Source organism: Bubalus kerabau, chromosome 5 (genome assembly GCF_029407905.1).
Source record: "Bubalus kerabau isolate K-KA32 ecotype Philippines breed swamp buffalo chromosome 5, PCC_UOA_SB_1v2, whole genome shotgun sequence".
Taxonomy (NCBI): Eukaryota; Metazoa; Chordata; class Mammalia; order Artiodactyla; family Bovidae; genus Bubalus; species Bubalus kerabau.
This window is the reverse complement of record NC_073628.1, coordinates 126,537,263-126,558,177: the sequence shown is the minus strand read 5'-3', so window position 1 is coordinate 126,558,177 and position 20,915 is coordinate 126,537,263. Positions and strand designations below refer to the sequence as shown.

General features: G+C 38.9%; 1 protein-coding gene across 1 annotated transcript in view; it reads right to left on the bottom strand.

The window, feature by feature from the left end:
* Positions 1-20,915, bottom strand: part of INTS7 (integrator complex subunit 7) — an 88,523-nt gene that overhangs the window by 17,583 nt on the left and 50,025 nt on the right. Inside the window, exons 8-13 of the mRNA XM_055583023.1 lie at positions 17,725-17,842; positions 10,898-11,032; positions 9,459-9,556; positions 7,907-8,146; positions 5,892-6,029; positions 4,840-5,046 (exon numbers count right to left, since the gene is read on the bottom strand). Coding sequence (XP_055438998.1) covers positions 4,840-5,046; positions 5,892-6,029; positions 7,907-8,146; positions 9,459-9,556; positions 10,898-11,032; positions 17,725-17,842 — 936 coding nt within the window. The remainder of the gene's footprint in view (positions 1-4,839; positions 5,047-5,891; positions 6,030-7,906; positions 8,147-9,458; positions 9,557-10,897; positions 11,033-17,724; positions 17,843-20,915) is intronic.

Below are 20,915 nucleotides of genomic sequence, written 5' to 3'. Positions count from 1 at the left end.
TATGGACTCTGTGGGAGAAGGAGAGGGTGGGAAGATTTGGGAGAATGGCATTGAAACATGTAAAATATCATGTATGAAACGAGTTGCCAGTCCAGGTTCGATGCACGATACTGGATGCTTGGGGCTGGTGCACTGGGACAACCCAGTCATTTTGGAGCCCAGAAAAATGAAGTCTGACACTGTTTCTGGGACAACCCAGAGGGATGGAATGGGGAGGGAGGAAGGTGGAGGGTTCAGAATGGGGAACACATGTATACCTGTGGCGGATTCATTTTGATATTTGGCAAAACTAATACAATTATGTAAAGTTTAAAAACAAAATAAAATTAAAAAAAAAAACAAACTAGTGACATTTTGGAATAATTCTCAAATTTTGAGGGGAGCTGTCTTGTGCTTTCTTGGATGTTTAGCAGCATCTTTGGCCTTTATCCACTAAATGCTAGTTGTGATAACCATAAATGACCCTAGAATGGAGCTAAAATCATCCCCAGTTTAAAATCAGTGTCCTGGAGAAATCTTTTCATAGGTGCATCAAAATATGTCCAAGAACGTTCATAGCAGTAATGCTTTAGCAGCAAAAAAATGGGAAAAAAAAAAAATTTCCATCAACATTAAAATAAACTGACATATACATCAGTGAAACTGACCTATAACTTTATGGAACAAGATGGATGAATCTTAGGAATATAATTTAGATAACCAAAACGAGTCAGAGAAAAACACATTATTTCTTTGCATATAAAATTCAAAAACAAGCAGCATAAAACAGTACCTTGTTTAAAAACAGAGCATGTTAAAAATGTAAAGATTCAGGATGGTGGTTACCTTTGTAAGGCAGGAAAAGGTACACAAGCATGGAGGGGCACACACGAACTTTACAAGCTATGGTAATGTCCCATTTTCTAAACTGAGTGCTAGTTCAGTTTAGTCGCTCAGTCGTGTCCGACTCTTTGTGACCCCATGAACCGCAGCACGCCAGGCCTCCGTGTCCATTACTAACTCCCGGAGTTCACCCAAACCCATGTCCATCGAGTCAGTGATGCCATCCAACCATCTCATCCTCTGTCATCCCCTTCTCCTCCTGCCCTCAATCTTTCCCAGCATCAGGGTCTTTTCAAATGAGTCAGCTCTTCGCATCAGGCTGCCAAAGTACTGGAGTTTCAGCTTCAACATCAGTCCTTCCAATGAACACCCAGGACTGATCTCCTTTAGGATGGACTGGTTGGATCTCCTTGCAGTCCAAGGGACTCTCAAGAGTCTTCTCCAACACCACAGTTCAAGAGCATCAATTCTTTAGGACTCAGCTTTCTTTATAGTCCAATTCTCACATCCATACAGGACCACTGGAAAAACCATAGCCTGACTAGTCGGACCTTTGTTGACAAAGTAATGTCTTTGCTTTTTAAAATGCTGTCTAGGTGGGTCATAACTTTCCTTCCAAGGAGTAAGCATCTTTTAATTTCATGGCTGCAATCACCATCTGCAGTGATTTTGGAGCCCAGAAAAATAAAGTCGGCCACAGTCTCCACGTTGCCCCATCTATTTGCCATGAGGTGATGGGACCGGATGCCATGATCTTAGTTTTCTGAATGTTGAGCTTTAAGCCAACTTTTTCACTCTCCTCTTTCACTTTCATCAAGAGGCTCTTTAGTTCTTCTTCACTTTCTGCCATAACGGTGGTGTCATCTGCATCATGACACTGTTTCCACTGTTTCCACTGTTTCCCCATCTATTTACCATGAAGTGATGGGACCTGATGCCATGATTTCAGTTTTCTGAATGTTGAGCTTTAAGCCAACTTTTTCACTCTCCACTCTCACTTTCATCAAGAGGCTTTTTAGTTCTTCTTCACTTTCTGCCATAAGGGTGGTGTCATCTGCATATCTGAGGTTATTGATATTTCTCCCGGCAGTCTTGATTCCAGCTTGTGCTTCCTCCAGCCCAGCGTTTCTCATGATGTACTCTGCATATAAGTTTATACTTGGATATTTGATATCTTTATATACCCTACATAATATATAGATATAATACCTATTCAATATTTAATAAAGTAAAAAATAAAGACCCACCATCTGTAGGCAGATTGCTAAAATGGTTCGTCTAATCATGCTTTCCCACTCCCATCCTAGTCTCCACAACTTGTGTAATCTCCCTTAAAATGTGGATAGAACCTGTAACTTGCTTCTAATTAATGGAATATGGAAAAAGTAATAGATTATGAGGATGTAATTTAGGTCCAATGATCTGACTTTATACTCATCAAAAGGGAGATTATTCTGGGTAGATCACTCCTCATCAGCCAAGTCCATTAAAACAGTCTTGAAGGTAAGAGATGTTACTTCCGGCCTTGAGGCTTCCACAAGTCTCACAGCTGTGAGGACATGAATCCTGCCAACAATTACATGAGTTTAGAAGGGGACTCTGCACCCAAATCCCAAACAAGACTGGCCCTGGCTGACGCCTTGACCGCAACTCTGTGACAACACGAGCAGGGCACCCAGTGAAGTCACGCCTGGACTTCTGACTCATGCAAATGGTAAAACAATAAATAATAAATGGGTCCTGTTTTAAGCCACTAAATTTGTGGTAATTTGTTTCACAGCACAGAAAGCTGATACAAACACTTTTTACGAATTTTATTTCTAAGAAGCAAGGTAACTATCATTAACCACTCTACTGGGAAATCAAATACCCAACATTGCTATAGCACCTCCAACAAGCACAGTTTAGTTTGGTTGAAGAAAGTTTAAAAAGCATAATCATCACAGCTGACAACCTCAAATTAGATCATTCATGTGTCAAGGAACAAAAGGGCAATTAGGCTTCCCTGGTCACTCAGCTGGTAAAGAATCCACCTGCAATGCAGGAAACCCCAGTTTGATTGCTGGGTCAGAAAGTTCCCCTAGAGGAGGGATAAGCTACCCACTCCAGTATTCTTGGGCTTCCCTGGTGGCTCAGATATAAAGAATCTGCCTGCAATGTGGGAGACCCGGGTTTGATCCCTGGGTGGGAAAGATCCCCTGGAGGAGGGCATGGCAACCCACTGCTGCATTTCTTGCCTGGAAAATGCCATGGAGAGAAGAGCCTGGTGGGCAACAGTGCATGGGGTGGCAGAGAGTTGGACATGACTGAGCAACTAAGCACATGCTCAAATCATCTCTATTAAAAAGACAGAAAGCTATCATCAAATCCACACTTGTCAAATAAACAAATTTTCTAAAAATCTTAAAAAAAAAAAAAAAAAACTCAAAACCGTGATAGTATAGTATTTATAATCAGAAATGTGAGAAGTTCCAAATGATTGTTAAGGCTTATACTTCCTTCCTGTTGAGACTACTCTCAAGTGAAGAATTATTTCCTGATTCTTTTATCCTCAAAGCAGTGTTTGGCACATAGCAAGTGCTTACAGTTTGCTGAATAAAGGAACTCCATTTCAAAAGATGATTTGAAGATCAATAACCTGCCTTAGGTCACAATGTGTTAATTGCAGAACAGAGGCTAAGACAAGGTTCTTTTGTCTGTCAATTGGCTGCTTTCTTCCTACATAGGAATTCATTTCTTAATTACTGCCAAACCTCATTAAACACACATACCACACAAATCATTAAGACTATTAAGTATTCGATAAGGTTTTTTCCATAATATTAATGCTACCTGCCTCACTATTTTGTTAGCCTGTATCACAGTTCCTATCGTTCACTGTACTAAGTGATTAACAATTTTCTGCTCTACATCTACTAGAAAATGAAATAATTCTACTGACTAGAGCCAGTAACAGTACTTTTAGATTTTCTGAGGTATTTATTAGCCGGATATAGGCAACAACAATCTTTTCCCAGGATAATCAAGGGAAGAGAACCACAGAAGTCAATGCTACCCCTTAAAATGGAGGGGAGCCACTCCTATATTCCTGTTTTAAAACAGTAGTCAATCAATCCCAGCCCCCTAAAATCATTCCTCAAAAGATATGCACCCACAGTTATCTGAACAGTCTGTCTTGTGACATCTGTTTGTTCTCTGTTCTGTTTGCAACACTTCTCTTTGAATGGCCCACTATTAAAAACATTTTAGATTATGTGATAAATATAAAACAGATACCAAAAGTTTTATGGCCCCATCTATATACATATAATTTTTAAAGTCAAGTGACAATACTTTAAACATGCTTAATGGTGATTACACAAACTTTCTACTCTTCAGGGGAAAAAGTCCTTGCATTAATATATAAAATGCACATTTTAGGAAACAGGTACTTACTTAAGGAATAGAACTGGTTTCAAGAAAATGTAAAGGATCTGCTCTCTCTGCACCCCTCTTTCTTTCTTGGCAGGAAAAAAAAATGGAAATGGTAGTAGCTGGCTGATTGTTAATTTGGAATGGGAAGACATCACAGAGGGATAAAAGGTGAGATACTGGCATCCTAGATAATTTCTTCTTTATTTACAAAATAAGAAACTCTAGTAAGTAGCTGCCAGGTATGAGCTGGGGTGGAGGGTTCACATTTGACAGCAGTAGTGATCCAGCTTGGGGTCTTACTCATAGGAGTCTGGAAAGGGGGGATCCCACCTCCAGTTATCCCCCCTGCATGGATTCAGCAATTCTCTTCCCATGTGTACCTGATACTTGATACAAACAAAATGATAAATGTTCATCAATCTAGGAACAGTAAAAAGTGGGGGAGGGGTTAATGATCTACTTCCAGGTCCTATTCATTATTTTAATACTGCCAAATACATGTATATCAGCAAATTTTTCAAGGTTAAAAGAGAATAGCCCCCAAAGAAAAAAGAAACCATTCTCACAAGTCATCATCACCAAAGGAGAATTAAGCGCACTCACTGTTAAGGAAGCAATCCCTTTGTGGTAGAATTTTAAAGACTCAGCAATGCAAGAAAGTGCTGAACTATAATTCTCTTCTTGTAACCCGGTGAGGCACTGTTCTGCATGTGAGAACTCCTTCAAACTATTCAGCCAGAAGTAGAAATGTTCGGAGGCAACCTGAGTCAGCAAACTCTGATAAAGCTCTCTGGCCATGTCATGATTACCCTAAAAAAAGAGTGGGGGGAGGGAGAAATGAGGGGCATGATGAGATTCTTACACTTGAACTGCCTGATGTAGCAGCTAAAAGAGAAATTCAAACCCTGGATAAAGTTTTAGCAATCATTCCTCACATTATATAACTGTGTGAGTCTCGTCAAAGTAGTTCTTCAGAGAAAATATGCTGAGCCGCTTTTATGTAACATAATGCCTGAAGTTCTGTACCAAAACAGTTTCAAAGAGAAAACGAACGGTGTTATCTATAACCCGGGTCTAGAATTCTAGTTCAAGATTTAGAAAGTATACATCCTTATTGTATGTCATTTTTGTATGAGCTATTTAGTGGGGTGGAGAGAAGTCCAGTTAAGTTCCATCAAGTATTACTGTGCCCTCTGGAAATGACTGACGGAGAGGGAGGGATTTGAGGGGGCACGTGAATGCCTGTTAATGCCTGGGGGCGAGGGATGCTCACTGTCCTGCCCAGTATAGGAATGATAAGGTGGGGGAGAAAAAGGGAAGAAAGACGTGGGAAGCTGAAAGGGGAGGACAGAAACATGAGTGGGAAGGAGCTGTGTTTCCGAGAGCACACGGTAAACTGAAGGCGCTGTTAACAACCTACAGCCGGAAGCTCCTATTTCTGGAATTCCCGTGGAATCTCTCCCTAACAATGTATATATTGTTCTCATGTGTATATGTTAAAAATTAGGTCCTTTCCTTCATCATCTTTTAATCCCATGACTAAAAAGTACTTCCACTTTCATCTTTAGTTTTGACTAGGAGGAACAATCGCACAACCTAAAGGTTCGTAATCTGCCCTTTTCACAACCCAGTTCCCGCAAAAGGATAGTACGTACCATTCGGGATGCCTGTCTGGCAATCCGGTAGACAGTCCATCCATTGGAAACGCTTTCAAGCTGCTGCTTTATTACTGCCTTTACTTCAGCAGACAGTGCTTTCTGACTGGCTACAAAAATCACAGTGGCCAAGCTCACCTAACACGGAGCAAGAACAAAGTCAAGGAAACGGTTAACTCTATCCAATGTTAGAGATAACTTTACCCAGAAGGGTGAAAAACTAATTAGAGCCTACTGAAAAAGAACAACATTTGTCTTCCTTTGACACTTACTAAATTTCCACTTTATTCCATTACTCAGAACATTGTGTATAACAGCAAATAATTAGAAACAATGCCCATTAATATGGATAAACTATGATATTAATATAATCACACAAAGAAAAACTATAGAGCAGTGAAATGGATAAACCAGAAATACTCTTATCAATATAGAATCAATATAGATTCACATAAAACAGGCAAAATGCAAAATATTATATGTAGTACGATAACATATAAAGTTAAAACATACAAAAAATCTTGCATATCATGTAGGATATATACTAAGGCAGTAAATATAGAACAATACGTATGGGAATGACAAACACCAGTTTTGGGATAGTGGTTACCTATGCTGACAGGAAGGAAGAAGACACCATCAGGGAGATACACATGTGGGTACAGGTCAACTGTACTAGCAACAGTTTTTTCTTAAACTAAGTGACGGATGCAAGACCTCTCATCATATTATTCCTGATGTGTTTTTGAGTATTTCGTGTCATAATTTAAAGTTGTTTTTAAAATAGTACTAACAAAAAAAAGGGATAAAGAACATTAATTGACAATGCTGCTTCAATGAAAAGCAGACTTGGCTACTTGCTTCTCAGTATTCCAAAGCCAATACATACAAGGATCCACACATACTGTGATAAATGCACGATTTTCACGACCACTGCCACTTAAGACATCAGGGTAGCCTTTCCTGACAGCAAATGAGACGGAGGCGATCTTTTAAATAATGCCCCCTGCAGGACTAAACATAAAATGGGCTTGAGGAAGTAATTTCATTAAGCTTTTTCCCAAGCCATATAATCAGATGACCACAACAATATGGAGAGGCTACTTTGAAGCTTACTTCCAATTTATGCCTATTTAGCATGCAGTCTACTCTCAGCCCTGGAGAACTTTCAAGTAAACATTATTACACAACTTCCAGGCCTTCTGGGTTTTTTCTAAGCATGTACCTTTTCCAATGGCAGGACTGCAATGAAACCCAAACTGGATCCTCAACAGTTAAAGAGGTCCTGGACTGGCAGAGAGGAACTGATTTAATTCCTCTTATGGTCGCTGATATCACTAGGTCATTTTACTTATATTTTTGGAAGAACAAAACAGGGTTTGGTTCATTATTTATTTGCTTTGTAGAAAAGAGGAAAAAAATAAAAACAAACCCTTCAGTTTCATTTTGTCCTTTGTAATAAAACAAAAATATCAGATTGAAGGCTTTGGTTACACTAAGGTGATTTGACAGGACTTAGGAAGAAAGCCGGGGAAGGCAACGGTACCTCACTCCAGTACTCTTGCCTGGAAAATCCCATGGACGGAGGAGCCTGGTAGGCTGCAGTTCATGAGGTTGCTAAGAGTCGGACATGGCTGAGCGACTTCACTTTCACTTTTCACTTTCATGCATTGGAGAAGGAAATGGCAACCCGCTCCAGTGTTCTTGCCTGGAAAACCCTAGGGACGGTGGAGCCTGATGGGCTGCCATCTATGGGGTCGCTCAGAGTCAGACACGACTGAAGCGACTTAGCAGCAGCAGCAGCAGGAAGAAAGTAGTTTTACATGTGAACTAAACAGGGCTTTCTATACCTAAAATGGAAACAGCAAAAAGCTCCAGGTCCCCACCCTATTTTCACTTCAGCATGCTCCTGGTCTTAGCTAATTATTTTAACCTGCTGACCTCCTGGATTACTGATAATCCTCCCTAGACTGGAACCCATTCATCCACAGGAGGTTTGAAAAGTAGCTGTTTACCAGAAGCTCCTGTTGCTTGTCTGTGGCTGATCGTCCGATCACCTTGTAGAGCTCCACGAGGTCACCGAGCATCCCATCGCCCAGCACGGGCAGCTGCATGGCAATGGCGGCCAGGCAGTGGCACATCAGGATGCGGGCAGTGTCCTGAGCGCTGTGCAACTGAGTCAACAAGGTCTCAACCACGGACTGGCTGAGATGGGGCCTGCCCTTGGCCAACTTCACCATACAGTTCAGAGCAATCTGCATATTGAATAGAAAGTGGACTAGTTACATTTAGAAGGTATGAAGTGAAGCTTTAAAGAAAGTAACTCTCTAAAATTACTAGGAAGAATCAAGAAGGTTGTTGGTAGGCACAAAAAATGTACTGTGGTCCCACAGGGATTCTGGGGATCTGCCAATCACACGGTGCCTATTTCCTTCACCACCTCTTGATTATCAGCTTCTGTTTAACAGTACCAGCATCTTTACTATTCATCATTATAACCACATCATACCTTTTCTTAACATGCTAAAGTAAGTCATGATTTTTCTCAAACTATACCTTAAACAAGCTACAGTTCTTACATTCTCCAGTGTCTAACAGCCTTTTACTTCTTTCAGTCCTACTTTTCTTAATTATTTTGTGCCATCAAATATTACTTTTCATGTTTAACTCCAATAATAGTCTCATTTCACCTTAAAATGTTTAACTATCTCTAAGATGACAGCTAGGTGAGTGGATTACCACTAGGGCTTCTAAACTGTATAAACTAATACACACGCACACAGTTACAAGTTGCGCTGCAGTAATTTCATTAGTTCTTTGTGACCTTATCAGTGTTACCCCAGATTATAAACCTTGCAAAAGTACAGGAGCTCTGTCTGTTTAACTTTGCTTTGCATTATCTAAGTGAAAGTGAAGTCGCTCAGTCGTGTCCGACTCTTTGCGACCCCATGGACTGTAGCCTACCAGGCTCCTCTGTCCATGGGATTTTCCAGGCAATAGTACTGGAGTGGATTGCCATTTCCTTCTCCAGGGGATCTTCCCAACCCAGGGATCGAACCTGGTCCTCCCGCATTGTAGACAGATGCTTTTACCGTCTGAGCCACCAGGGAAGTCCTACATTATCTAGGACCATCATAAATATCTATTACAACTTAATAAATACTTTCAACTGATGGCAAAATAGGCCAAAGTCAAATTTTTACTTCATCTGTCTTTTGGAATAACAACAGTCAAAATACTAGCTTTGAAAGTGAAGATCAAGGGCAAATATTTGTTTAAGCCAGAGGTTGACAAACTCTTGCACTTGGACCAAATCCTGCCTGTTTATGCAAATAAAATTTTACCAGAACACAGTCATACCATTAACCCTTCCCTTAAAAAAAAAAAAAAAAAAATACATGTCCATGGCTATTTTTTTCCCTATAATAGCAGAACCGAGTAGCTGTGACAAAAAGTGCATTGTCTGCAAAGCTTAAAATATTTACTATCTGACCCTTTACAGAGAGACTGGCAATCTACACTTCCGGCAATGAAAACAGGCATTATATTAAAATAGCTGGTGTTCACCTTTAAAGTGGCTTGAGCACCTGGGCTATCATCTTGACTACAAAGCACCAGAAGGGATTCCAGGCCAAAGACAGCATCTTGTTCCAGTGCCAAAAGGTCTAGAGGAAAAATACTGTGTTTTTAATGGTCAAGTAGAGAAGATTACATACACACACACAGAATGCACACAGAAGAAAAAACATTCAGGACAAGAAAATACAAAACAGCTTAGCTAAGAAGAATACTAAGAACAGCAAACCATGTATCGACATGGTGTGTGTCAAATTTTCCAAACTAGTCTAACATTATGCAGGTCCATTTTTACCTAGGATGCAACCTTCTCATTGAAGTAGAAATGCTTTCTAGAAATAATCGAGATCCCACTTTATCTTACTAGTGTTTTAAGTCAGATCATAAAGAAATGAACCCTTTATATGTCTCATGTAATACCAGTACTATATCATCTTTTCACTACTTTTGAGCTAAAATTTCTCAAGTTCTGTGTGTGTGTGTGTGTGTGTGTGTGTGTGTGTGTATACATATATATAAAACCACATTTAGGTTAATATTAATATATGTCAGCTTTGAGAATACAGAGCAGTTTTCTGTGTTACGTGGTAGATAATACTTATTACTATGCCAAAAATTGAGTTATTGAAATCAGAATGAACAAACAAATTAAATGCCTTTTGAGTCAGTGTAAGAGCTTGGCAAACAATGTCTGGTGAAGATCAAGGTGCTGGGAAAACAAAGGTACTAGTCACAAGCAGTGCTGAAGCCTAGTGGGGATACGAGGGACTGCTGATCCTTAATAAAGATCAAAATAAGCACTGAAACAGATGAGACATCCCGAGTGCATTCCTGTGTTTGAACACCAGCACGAATTTCTTTAGGTCAAAAGATGTTAAGAATACAATAAAATATATGCAGTATTTTCTATGCACATCCTTCTTGACTATGCAAGTCATTTAATGCTATAGATACCTAGAGATAAATTCCATGACAATTTAATTTACATTGCTCTGTTAATTCATTTGCCCTCCAGGTGAAAACTATTTGTTACTTTAGCCTCTCAATAACTTCATATGCTTTTTCTCCCCTAAATTTTATAGTTTTTTTTTTTTTTAAACAAGTGAACAAACTGATAATCACTGGATTGTTATAAGCAGTCTCTATCCATAGCACCATATGTACAAAGGTAAAGCAACAGGAGGAGATGGGCAGTGCTCCAGAAAACCTTTCAGTTCTGCACTCCCAATCCCAAGGTCCTCATTTTGTTTTCCCAAAGAATTAAGTAGTCTTGAGAAAATCTGCCCTCAGAACATTCAGGAGGAGGTGACTAATAGATAAAAGCACACAGCCTAAAAATAATAAGGGATTAAAAAAAGAAATACAAATAGGACTCTGGTGAAACTCCAATCTAAAAGTTCATACATAATATCAGTCTTGATCAAACTTACCTTTTTCTTGACAAGATACAGTTATATTAGTTAGGACTCTCACTCCATGAGCTGCAATGCCCCTGTTACTATGGTAACAGCACTCTTGGGCTAATTTGACTAAATCAGAGGATCTAGGGGATGAACCCACATTTCCTAAACAACAAAGAAAAGTAGGGAAGATTTAATTAATTTGCACGGTTCAAAAGCAGTTCATTTTATAGGTTCATTTTTTATCATTTTCAAGAGAAAATCTCTAACAATGAACTGCAACAAAATTTTCTACCTCTACCCTATGATCAATATACAAAACCATCCCTTTTTCTCCTGTTCACATACTTAGAATAAGTATATGCTAAGTAGTTGTGTAATGATTAAGATCTAAAATTAACATAATAGTCCCTCCCCAAATCTTAATAAAAATTGACTAAGAAACACAGCAAAATCCAAGATTGTATCTTGGACATTCAAATGAATTCTCATTAAAACAGAATCATTACAGGGCTTCTTGTCAGATAAAAACCTTTCATTCAAGAGAGGAGAGAAAAGAGAAACAAAAATTTTAAGTTTGCTGTTCCCACCTCAATTGCTGGCATATAATTATACTGCAAAAGGTTTATGTAAGAATTTATGATTTTAGAGCTAGCGAGGACTTGGAGATCTTCTGATTCAACACTATTTTTACAGAAGAAATTGAAGTCTAAAGATCTTAAGCATCTTGCCACTGAGGTCATATAAACTTGTTAGTTATGCACCAGCTTTGTGCTTTATACGTTAAGTTCTAGCCTATAGTTAAAAATCACACTTGAAATTCTGTAACATAAGGTTTATGCTGTGAATGTTTTTATTTATAGCAGAGAAGGTCTCAGTTATAGGTGAGTTTAGCATCAAGAAGAATCTGAAGATTAAAGCTAATTCAACTTCTCAGCAGGGTCTTTCATTCCTGTCCTTCTCTGCCCTGTTTATTTTTCCATGATTCCTATCAACTATAACCTTGCCTTTTACACCGAGGGCAATCACACTTTCTGAGGTTTGAAGGGGACACTGTTACTAATAACAACAGGCATAAACCAAGACTACCCCAGGTGGTCTGGGACATATGGTCACTTTACTGATTTCCAGTTTGACATAAAACTACCAGTGTAGGTAAAGCCTCAGTGGTTTTGCAACAGGCAAAACATGTGAAAGATGAACGATGATTTTTTTTCACAAAACAATGGAAATTGTAATTTTCTCCATTCTTTCCCTTGTACATGTAACATGGACAATGACAACTCATCTATAAATTTACAAGTATGTTTTGAACTTGCTTTTCTCTTTTTTTCTCATTGAGATGTCAAAGAAAACTTGGGGGCAAAAACAGGAAAAAAAGTCTCTAAACTCACAAACCAGCATAACCTTTTAATTAGCTTTCTGTATACTTTAAAACATCTTTTCCCCTATGCATACAGTTTTAAAATTCATAATCAGAATAAGTAGATACTGTCAATATTCTGCCTTAAAAATATAATATTTGTGAGCATTTTTCTATGTTAATTGTTTCAGGGATAAAATTATTATTTTTAGCTTTTTTATTTAGAAATAATTTACTAAGATAAATTTACTTGTTTCGAAAAGTTCAACCAATAGTAGGAAAAAGGTAAAAAGTTACTGAGTGAAAAGTCTTCCTCAACCACCTAAGGTTATATTTCTTGCGTATCATTCTAAAGAGTGTACACATTTGTAAGCAAAATCCTTTCTTTTTTCCTGTTTTATACACTGCTGCGCATCCTGCTTTATTTCCCCCAGACATTACGTCATGGAGACTATTCCATGCCATATATTCTTTTTAGTAAGCTGCACTGATTGCTATTGCAGTTATGTATCATCATTTCTTTAATGAGTTCCCTATTGATGGACCTTCTTATGCTACTCCATCTCCAACAATGGACAATATTTTGCTACTACATTAATGATGCTATGAATAACCATGTACATATCATTTCTCAAATGTGAGACTAAATTAGTAGGATAAATTCCAAGAAGTGGGATTTCTCTATGTTTTTCACTTATAATTTTGATGAGTACTTCCAAATTACCTATGCTGAAGTTTAACAATTTACATTCCCACCAGCAGTGAATGAGAGTAGCTCTTGATTAGCCACACCCTTGTCAACACAACATATTATCAAACTTCTGAATCTTTGCCAAACTGATGGATTAGAAAAATATTTCAGTGTTGCTTTAATTTCCATTTTTCTTAGGTATGTGTGATACTGAATATCTTACACGCTTAAAGCCCATTTTGTTAGGGATAATTTAGACACACTAAATTTAAGTCTGTTTTACAAACTGTTTATCTGGTTATACTAAAACTCTTATCAATGAAAATATACTTAAATATTCACTATTAGTTATGGAAATAATCTGACTTTAGAAAATACCTGACATTTATTTCTTGTGAGCACTACCTAGTGTGGTTATTTAAGTCTTTTGCTTAATTCCATATACAAACTACAATTTAACAAAATTCAAACACAAGGACAAAGAAAATATCTAGCTTGTGAAGTGCTTGAATGTTATATCTTGACACACTTACAAAGGTCTTTGGAATTAGAAAGTAAAGAAAAAGAAAGACATCTTGCATCTAGGTCAGTTTAGTATAGCAAAGAATCCCGAGACAGAGCCCTTGGGCTCGGGTGCTTCACAGGTATGTGACCTTGGACACGCCATTGAAACCCTGTGAGCCTCAGATCCCATACCTGTAACTTCTGTGCACGTGCCCCACTGAAAAGGCACTTGTACAGAAGACCTTGTATGGGAGGGTGCCTATAAACTGCAAGATGAAATTAATATTTTGCCTACGGCTGCTCTTTCAGTGTGTGACAGCGGCCAAGGATATTAACTGCAAGCTGGAGAAGACTCCTTAAAGACCCTTGGACAGCAAGGAGATCAAACCAATCAATTTTAATGGAACTTAACCCTGAATACTCATTGGAAGGACTGATGCTGAAGGCGAACCTCCATTATTTTGGTCATCTGATGCGAACAGCCGACTCACTGGAAAAGTCCCTGATGCTGGGAAAGATTGAGGGCAAGAGAAGGGGCAACAGAGCGTGAGATGTTTAAATGGCATCACTGACTCAATGGACACAAGTCTGAGCAAACTCTGGGAGATGGAGTAGGACAAGGAAGCCTGCCGTGCTGCGGTCCAAGGGGTTGCCAAGAGTCAGACACAACTGGGTGACAGAACAACAATAAACTGAGAGTGGCTGATTTATGTAGAAAGAAGAATTCATTGAAAACACAATGAGTATAAGTAGATCATTGATTTTTTTAAATTGCTGATTTAAAAGAAAGGCTGTGATAACCTCTCTCATCTCTTGTAGGCATGCCCCTTTGCAATGTAATTTTCCAATTCCTTGCATCAGCAGGTGTTTATTTCTTCACCTATCTGGGCTTGGCCATGCGACTTGCTTTGGCCAATGAGACATTAAAAAACATGTGCAAGCAAAAGACTAAAAGAGTGCTTATATGTTGGTGGCTTGCCTTCTTTTGGGTGCTGCTAGAATGGAAACCTACTCCAGTATTCTTGCCTAGAAATCCCGTGGACAGAGGAGCCTGGTGGGCTGCTGTGCCTAAGGTCGCAAAGAGTCAGACATGACTTAAGCAACTTAGCATGCAAGCATGCACTGGAGAAGGAAATGGCAACCCACTCCAGTGTTCTTCCCTGGAGGATCCCAGGGACAGAGGAGCCTGGTGGGCTGCCGTCTATGGGATCACATAGTCAGATACGACTGAAGCGGCTTGGCGGCGGCAGCAGAACACTAAGAACGTGATGTCAACAAGCCCAAGCTGGACTGCCAAAGAGTCAGATGGAGGAGAACCATGGTGCCTCAGGTGAAAGTCTTTGCGACCTGTAGCTGGTGAATGAGGCCATCTCAGACCATCCAATCTGGTCAAGATGGCAGACAACTGTGGTTTCAAGCCACAGAGTTTTGATGTATTATGTAGCAATAGATAACTAATACAGAGGTACCTCACACAATTATTGAAAAGGCTGGAAAACTAAGTTCAAAAGATGGATAGGAATAAGCTGAGGCTAGAGACCAACCAAAGGCTACAGCCCAAACCATGCATGGAATTAGCCCAGGGAAGACATGATCACCGCTGTTACTGTTGCTTGCTGCCACGGCTTATGTTGCTGCCAAAGGACCAGATACGGCAAACATCCCTGCTACAGTGCACCCTGGAAACTGGATACTGCTGTGGTCATTGCTGTATCATCAGAATGGATTCTCAGATATCACCACTTCTTGCTGTCACTGCCTCCCAATTTATTCTCCAGTATGAAAATGATTAGTTGAGTCCAGACCGCTGTGTGCACCCTAGATGGCAGGAGCCTTGGCAATAGAGCATCAGGTCTTTATAGCTTCCTACCAAGACCTATATGGTGGGGAATTTCCTTTACCCAATAAGTGAGTTTATATGCTGTGAAGCCATAAGAAAGACAAATGCATAATGCAGTTCCTTAATTAATTCAATTCAGAATAACTAACTACATGCTAGTAAAGTAATGCTCAAAATTCTCCAAGCAAGGCTTCAACAGTACATGAACCCTGAACTTCCAGATGTTCAAACTGGATTTGGAAAAAGCAGAGGACCCAGAGATCAAACTGTCAACATCTGTTGGATCATTGAAAAAGCAAGAGAGTTCCAGAAAAACATCTACTTCTGCTTTATTGACTATTTACAACAAACTGTGGAAAATTCTTAAAGAGACAGGAATATCAGACCACCTGACTTGCCTCTTGAGAAAGATGTATGCAGGTCAGAAAGCAACAGTTAGAACTGGACATGGAACAACAGACTTGTTCCAAATCAGGAAAGGAGCATGTCAAGGCTGTATATTGTCACCCTGCTTACTTAACTTATATGCAGAATACATCATGAGAAACACTGAGCTGGATGAAGCACAAGCTGGAATCAAGATTGTTGGGAGAAATATCAATAACCTCAGATATGCAGATGACACCACCCTTATGGCAGAAAGTGAAGAAGAATGAAAGAGCCTCTTGATGAAAGTGAAAGAGGAGAGTGATAAAGCTGGCTTAAAGCTCAACATTCAGAAAACTAAGCAGAGACTTTACTTTGCCAACAAAGGTCTGTCTAGTCAAGGCTATGGTTTTTCCAGTAGTCATGTATGGATGTGAGAGTTGGACTGTGAAGAAAGCTGAGCACCAAAGAATTGATGATTTTGAACTGTGGTGTTGGAGAAGACTCTTGAGAGTCCCTTGGACTGCAAGGAGATCCAACCAGTCCATTCTAAAGGAGATCAGTCCTGGGTGTTCTTTGGAAGGAATGATGCTAAAGCTGAAACTCCAGTACTTTGGCCACCTCATGCGAAGAGTTGACTCATTGGAAAAGACTCTGATGCTGGGAGGGATTGGGGGCAGGAGGAGAAGGGAATGACAGAGGATGAGATGGCTGGATGGCATCACCGACTCGATGGACATGAGTTTGAGTGAACTCCGGGGGTTGGTGATGGACAGGGAAGCCTGGCGTGCTGCAATTCATGGGGTCGCAAAGAGTCAGACACAACTGAGCAAGTGAACTGAACTGAACTGATGGCATCTGGTCCCATCACTTCATGACAAATAGATGGGGAACCAGAGGAAACAGTGACAGACTTTTATTTTTTGGAGCTCCAAAATCACTGCAGATGGTAACTGCAGCCCTGAAATTAAAAGACACTTGCTCCTTGGAAGAAAAGTTATGACCAACCTAGACAGCATATTAAAAAGAAGAGATATTACTCGGCCAACAAAGTCCATCTAGTCAAAGCAATGGTTTTTCCAGTAGTCGCGTATGGATGTGAGAGTTGGACTATAAAGAACGCTGAATGCCGAAGACTGATGCTTTTGAACTGTGGTACTGGAGAAGACTCTTGAGAGTCCCTTGGACTGCAAGGAGATCCAACCAGTCTATCCTAAAGGAAGTCAGTCCTGAACATTCATTGGAAGGACTGATGCTGATCCAACACTTTGGTCACCTGATGTGAAGAACTGACTGATTGGAAAAGACCCTGATGTTGGGAAAGATTAAAGGCAGGAGGAGAAGGGGACAACAGAGGATGAGATGGTTGGATGGCATTACCGATTCAATGGACATGAATTTGAGTAAACTCTGGGAGTTGGTGGTGGACAGGGAGGCCTGGCATGCTGCAGTCCATGGGCTTGCAAAGAGTTGGACACAAGTGAGCGGCTGAACTGAACTGAACTAGAAAAGGAAGCAATAGAGATCCTACAAAACTTGCATTCAAACAACAAAAACCTTTAAGCTTAAGTGTGTTATATAAGCAAGCTTCTCATGAGGCATTAATAAAGGCATTTTGGAGTTAAATCATTTTGAACAGGCAAGTAGGAAAGCATTATTGAACTGAGGCAAAATTTTATTTTAATCATTTTCCAGAAGGATAACATATGCGTAAAAGGAAGCATATGACATTTGCTTTTAAAATTCACCACCACTTGGCCTTTGAAATATACTTAAATCCAAAGGGCAATTTAAGTCAGAGACATACAAAAGCAAACCAGCTATTTTAAGCACTCTCAAAAATATTATTTCATCCACATAACAATGCAAAAAAGGGCAAATCCAGAAAAACTATAACCTTGAGTTAAGATCAAGGATGCAAGATTTTATTATTTTAGGAATTACTTAAGAAATCATTTTTTAAGAAATTACTAACATGTAACAGTAAGAAACTAAAACCTTTCTTGATTCTAAAGCTTTAAATTGAAATATAAACATGACGCGAATAAAAGATTAATAGCATGTTATCCATATATCATCTTTCTTCTCTTTACCTGAAGCTATGCTGAAGTAATGTTTGACGGCAATGGTCCCTGACAGCGTGGCAAGGACAGACAGCATCCCAAGTTTCAAGCTGTCATAAGGAGTCTGCAGGGCACATTCACAGAGTGCCTGAAATGCAAAAGAGAAAGGAACACAGAAGTTAAAACATTGATATGCCTTAAAACTGTCTACTCATTGTAAATGTTCCAGCTTTCAGAGAAACTGTATCTTTCTTCCACAAGAAAATACTTCAGTCAAACTTGCCACAGCCAAGAGGAACCTAAGGAGACATGTTAGGTAAATATAATGTTGTATCCTAGATGGATCTGGAACAACAGCAACAAAAAAAGACACTGGGTAAAAGCTGAAGGGGTCAGAACAGAGGATGAGCTTTGGTTAATAATAATAATGTTTCAATACTGATTCACTGATTTTTAACAAACCTACCATACTCATGTAAAACATCAATACCTGGGGAAACTGGTTGTGGGTATGTGGGAGTTCTCTGTACTACCTTCTCCATTTTTCTGTAAATCTATACATGTTCGAAAAAATACAGTCTGTTAAAAAAAGTCATGATGAACTTTTTATTAAGGTTATTATCAGTTATGTACTGCTTACTTCTCACAAGCAGAAGTTCCAACATATTTACCTTATCTAAGAGATATGAACATTAGCTGAACATAAATGAATATGTGTGTGTGTGTAGCATTCTATCTAGCTAATAAGTAAGTGGGCTGTCTCTCTGTTCTCCATTTCAGGTCACTTCCTCTACCCCTTACCTAGGTGCTCTGATGCATTACTAGAATCAAGGTGCTAGCTCTTCTCTCACTGCAGTTAACCCTGAATATGTTAGTGACCGTTGGCTAGCATAGTGAGTGTTGGCTCATCCTGGATATTTACTCTTATGACTCTGTAACAATATACATATGGTCAAATAACTGTCCTGTTAAACTAATTCCCATTCTCTCACAAAGTTTCAGAAGATGAACAAAACTGAAAGGCTAGGGAAACAATAAAAAATTAAATTTCACAAAGAGTTAAACAATAATTTTAATATGACCCCAGTAAAAATGTCAATAAAATCTTGGGGGGAGGGGAGAACTTTGATAACCTTTATCTAAAGATCATATGGAAAAATAAAAACGAGAAAATATGCAGAACATTCTGACAAAGTATAATGACAGACAAAACAAGCCTTATCAAACATTAAAATATATGATAAATTTGAAGAAATAAATTTTTCCTATTTCATAGAAACCAAAAGAGAACTGGTCCCAGAAACAGATTCAATTACACAAAGAATTTAATATATGATAATGGTATTTCAAATCAGAGAGACCAGGTAATAAACAGTTCAAGGTCAACTGGCCAGTCACCTGGAAAAAATAAAACTTGATTTTTTTTTCTTTTTTTATGGCAAATCAAAAGAAACTATAAAAGTATGAAGAGTTAACAAGGGAAAAGAAAACATAAAATGATAATTGGCAAAACTGGAAGAAAAATTCATATCATGTAAAGTCAACAAAGGTCCAACAATCTTTATATTAAAGTTCTTACTAATAAATAGGCAAACAAAAAGAAAAATCAGTAGTTCACAGAAAAAATTTATACAAATATTTTAAAATTTCATTCATAATTTGAAATTTTAAATTAAAATTAGAGTTGTTTTTCACCAATCTGATTGGCCAAGATTAAAATTTAATAATCCATAACACTGAAGAGTATGGGGCACAGGCCCCTACCACACCGTTGACAGAAGGTGCATGTGTGTGTGCTCAGCTGCCAAGTCATGTCCAACTGCGTGTGAGCCTATGGACTGTAGCCCACTGGGATTTCCCAGGCAAGAATACTGGACTGGGCTGCCATTTCCTACTCCAGGGGATCTTAATGACCCAGGGATCAAATCCCCATCTCCTGCACTGGCAGCAGTTTCTTTACCACTGAGCCACCTGGGAAGCCCTGATAGAAAGGCAAAGGGTGTAAATCTCATTGACTGGTAACTGGCATTAAATACAAAACATTTTCCAGCACTTAAATTCCTCTTTTGGAAATTTATGTCCACAGAGGCAACCTTTTTTTTCTTTTAAACAAACTAGTCAATGTAGCAATATAAACAGCAGCAGTAAAAATACTGGAAGCAACTCTAACTTCCATTGATGGAGTACTGGGAATAGAGAGAGAGTACTACATAGCTGGTAAAAGAATACAGTAGATCTGTGTGCTAATATGAGATGTTCTCCAAGATAGACTCTTAAGTGATAAAAAATTCTTAACATGATAGAGTATTATTTTCATTTGTACAGAAAAAAGATGGGACATACACATGCTTGCATGTGGATGAAGAAATTCAGGAAGGATGGATACCTAAGAAACTAGTAACAGTGATCAATCACCTCTACAGAGGACACCTGAGGGAAGAGATGGAAGACGCTTATATTTTGCTCACTGTGTACCTATGAACTGCTTTTTTAAAATATATATATCATGTGCATGCAATACTTTTTCAATTGAAAGAAAAACTTAGTTAATAACAGAACACCATCAGCAGCAAACACTACTGTGGAAAGCAAGGAAATGGACTTGAAACACAAAGTAGGTTTTGGTAATGGAAGGGAAGCCAGTCTTGGTGATATAAAGAAGCACTGGGTCAGTAAGGCCAGAATATGAAGTGCTTCTTTGTGGTAAGAGGAGATGTATGCAAAAGGGATAAAGGCTAAGAGAGAGAAATATTGAGTAGGGAAGATTAGGCCAGATTAGAGAGCTTTGAAAGTTAGGCAGAATAATTTAAACAGGATGAGAAAGAAAAAATGAAGCCACTGGAGAGGAATAAAGTCATCTAAAGTGATGGGAAGATTATTCTGGCAATGGTAAACAGAACAAGTTAACAAAGAAAGTTGAGAGCTAAGGAGCCATCCTATAGTTTATGGCAGTAATCCAGTGAATCATTTACTGGTGATGGCCTGAGCTAGAACCCAGTAGCAGGAGTAGAGAACAGAGGATGAATATGAGAGACACTTGGAAGGAGATTGTACATGAGGGAATGAATAAGAAGGATTCAATTATTATTACAACATTTAAAAACTGATGACCAGAGAATGTTGATTCCATTTACAAAGACATAAGAATTTATGTGGATAAATGAATGTTTGCGTAAGAACAGAAAATAGGAGGAGATTTGAAATCCAAAAAGCAATATCCA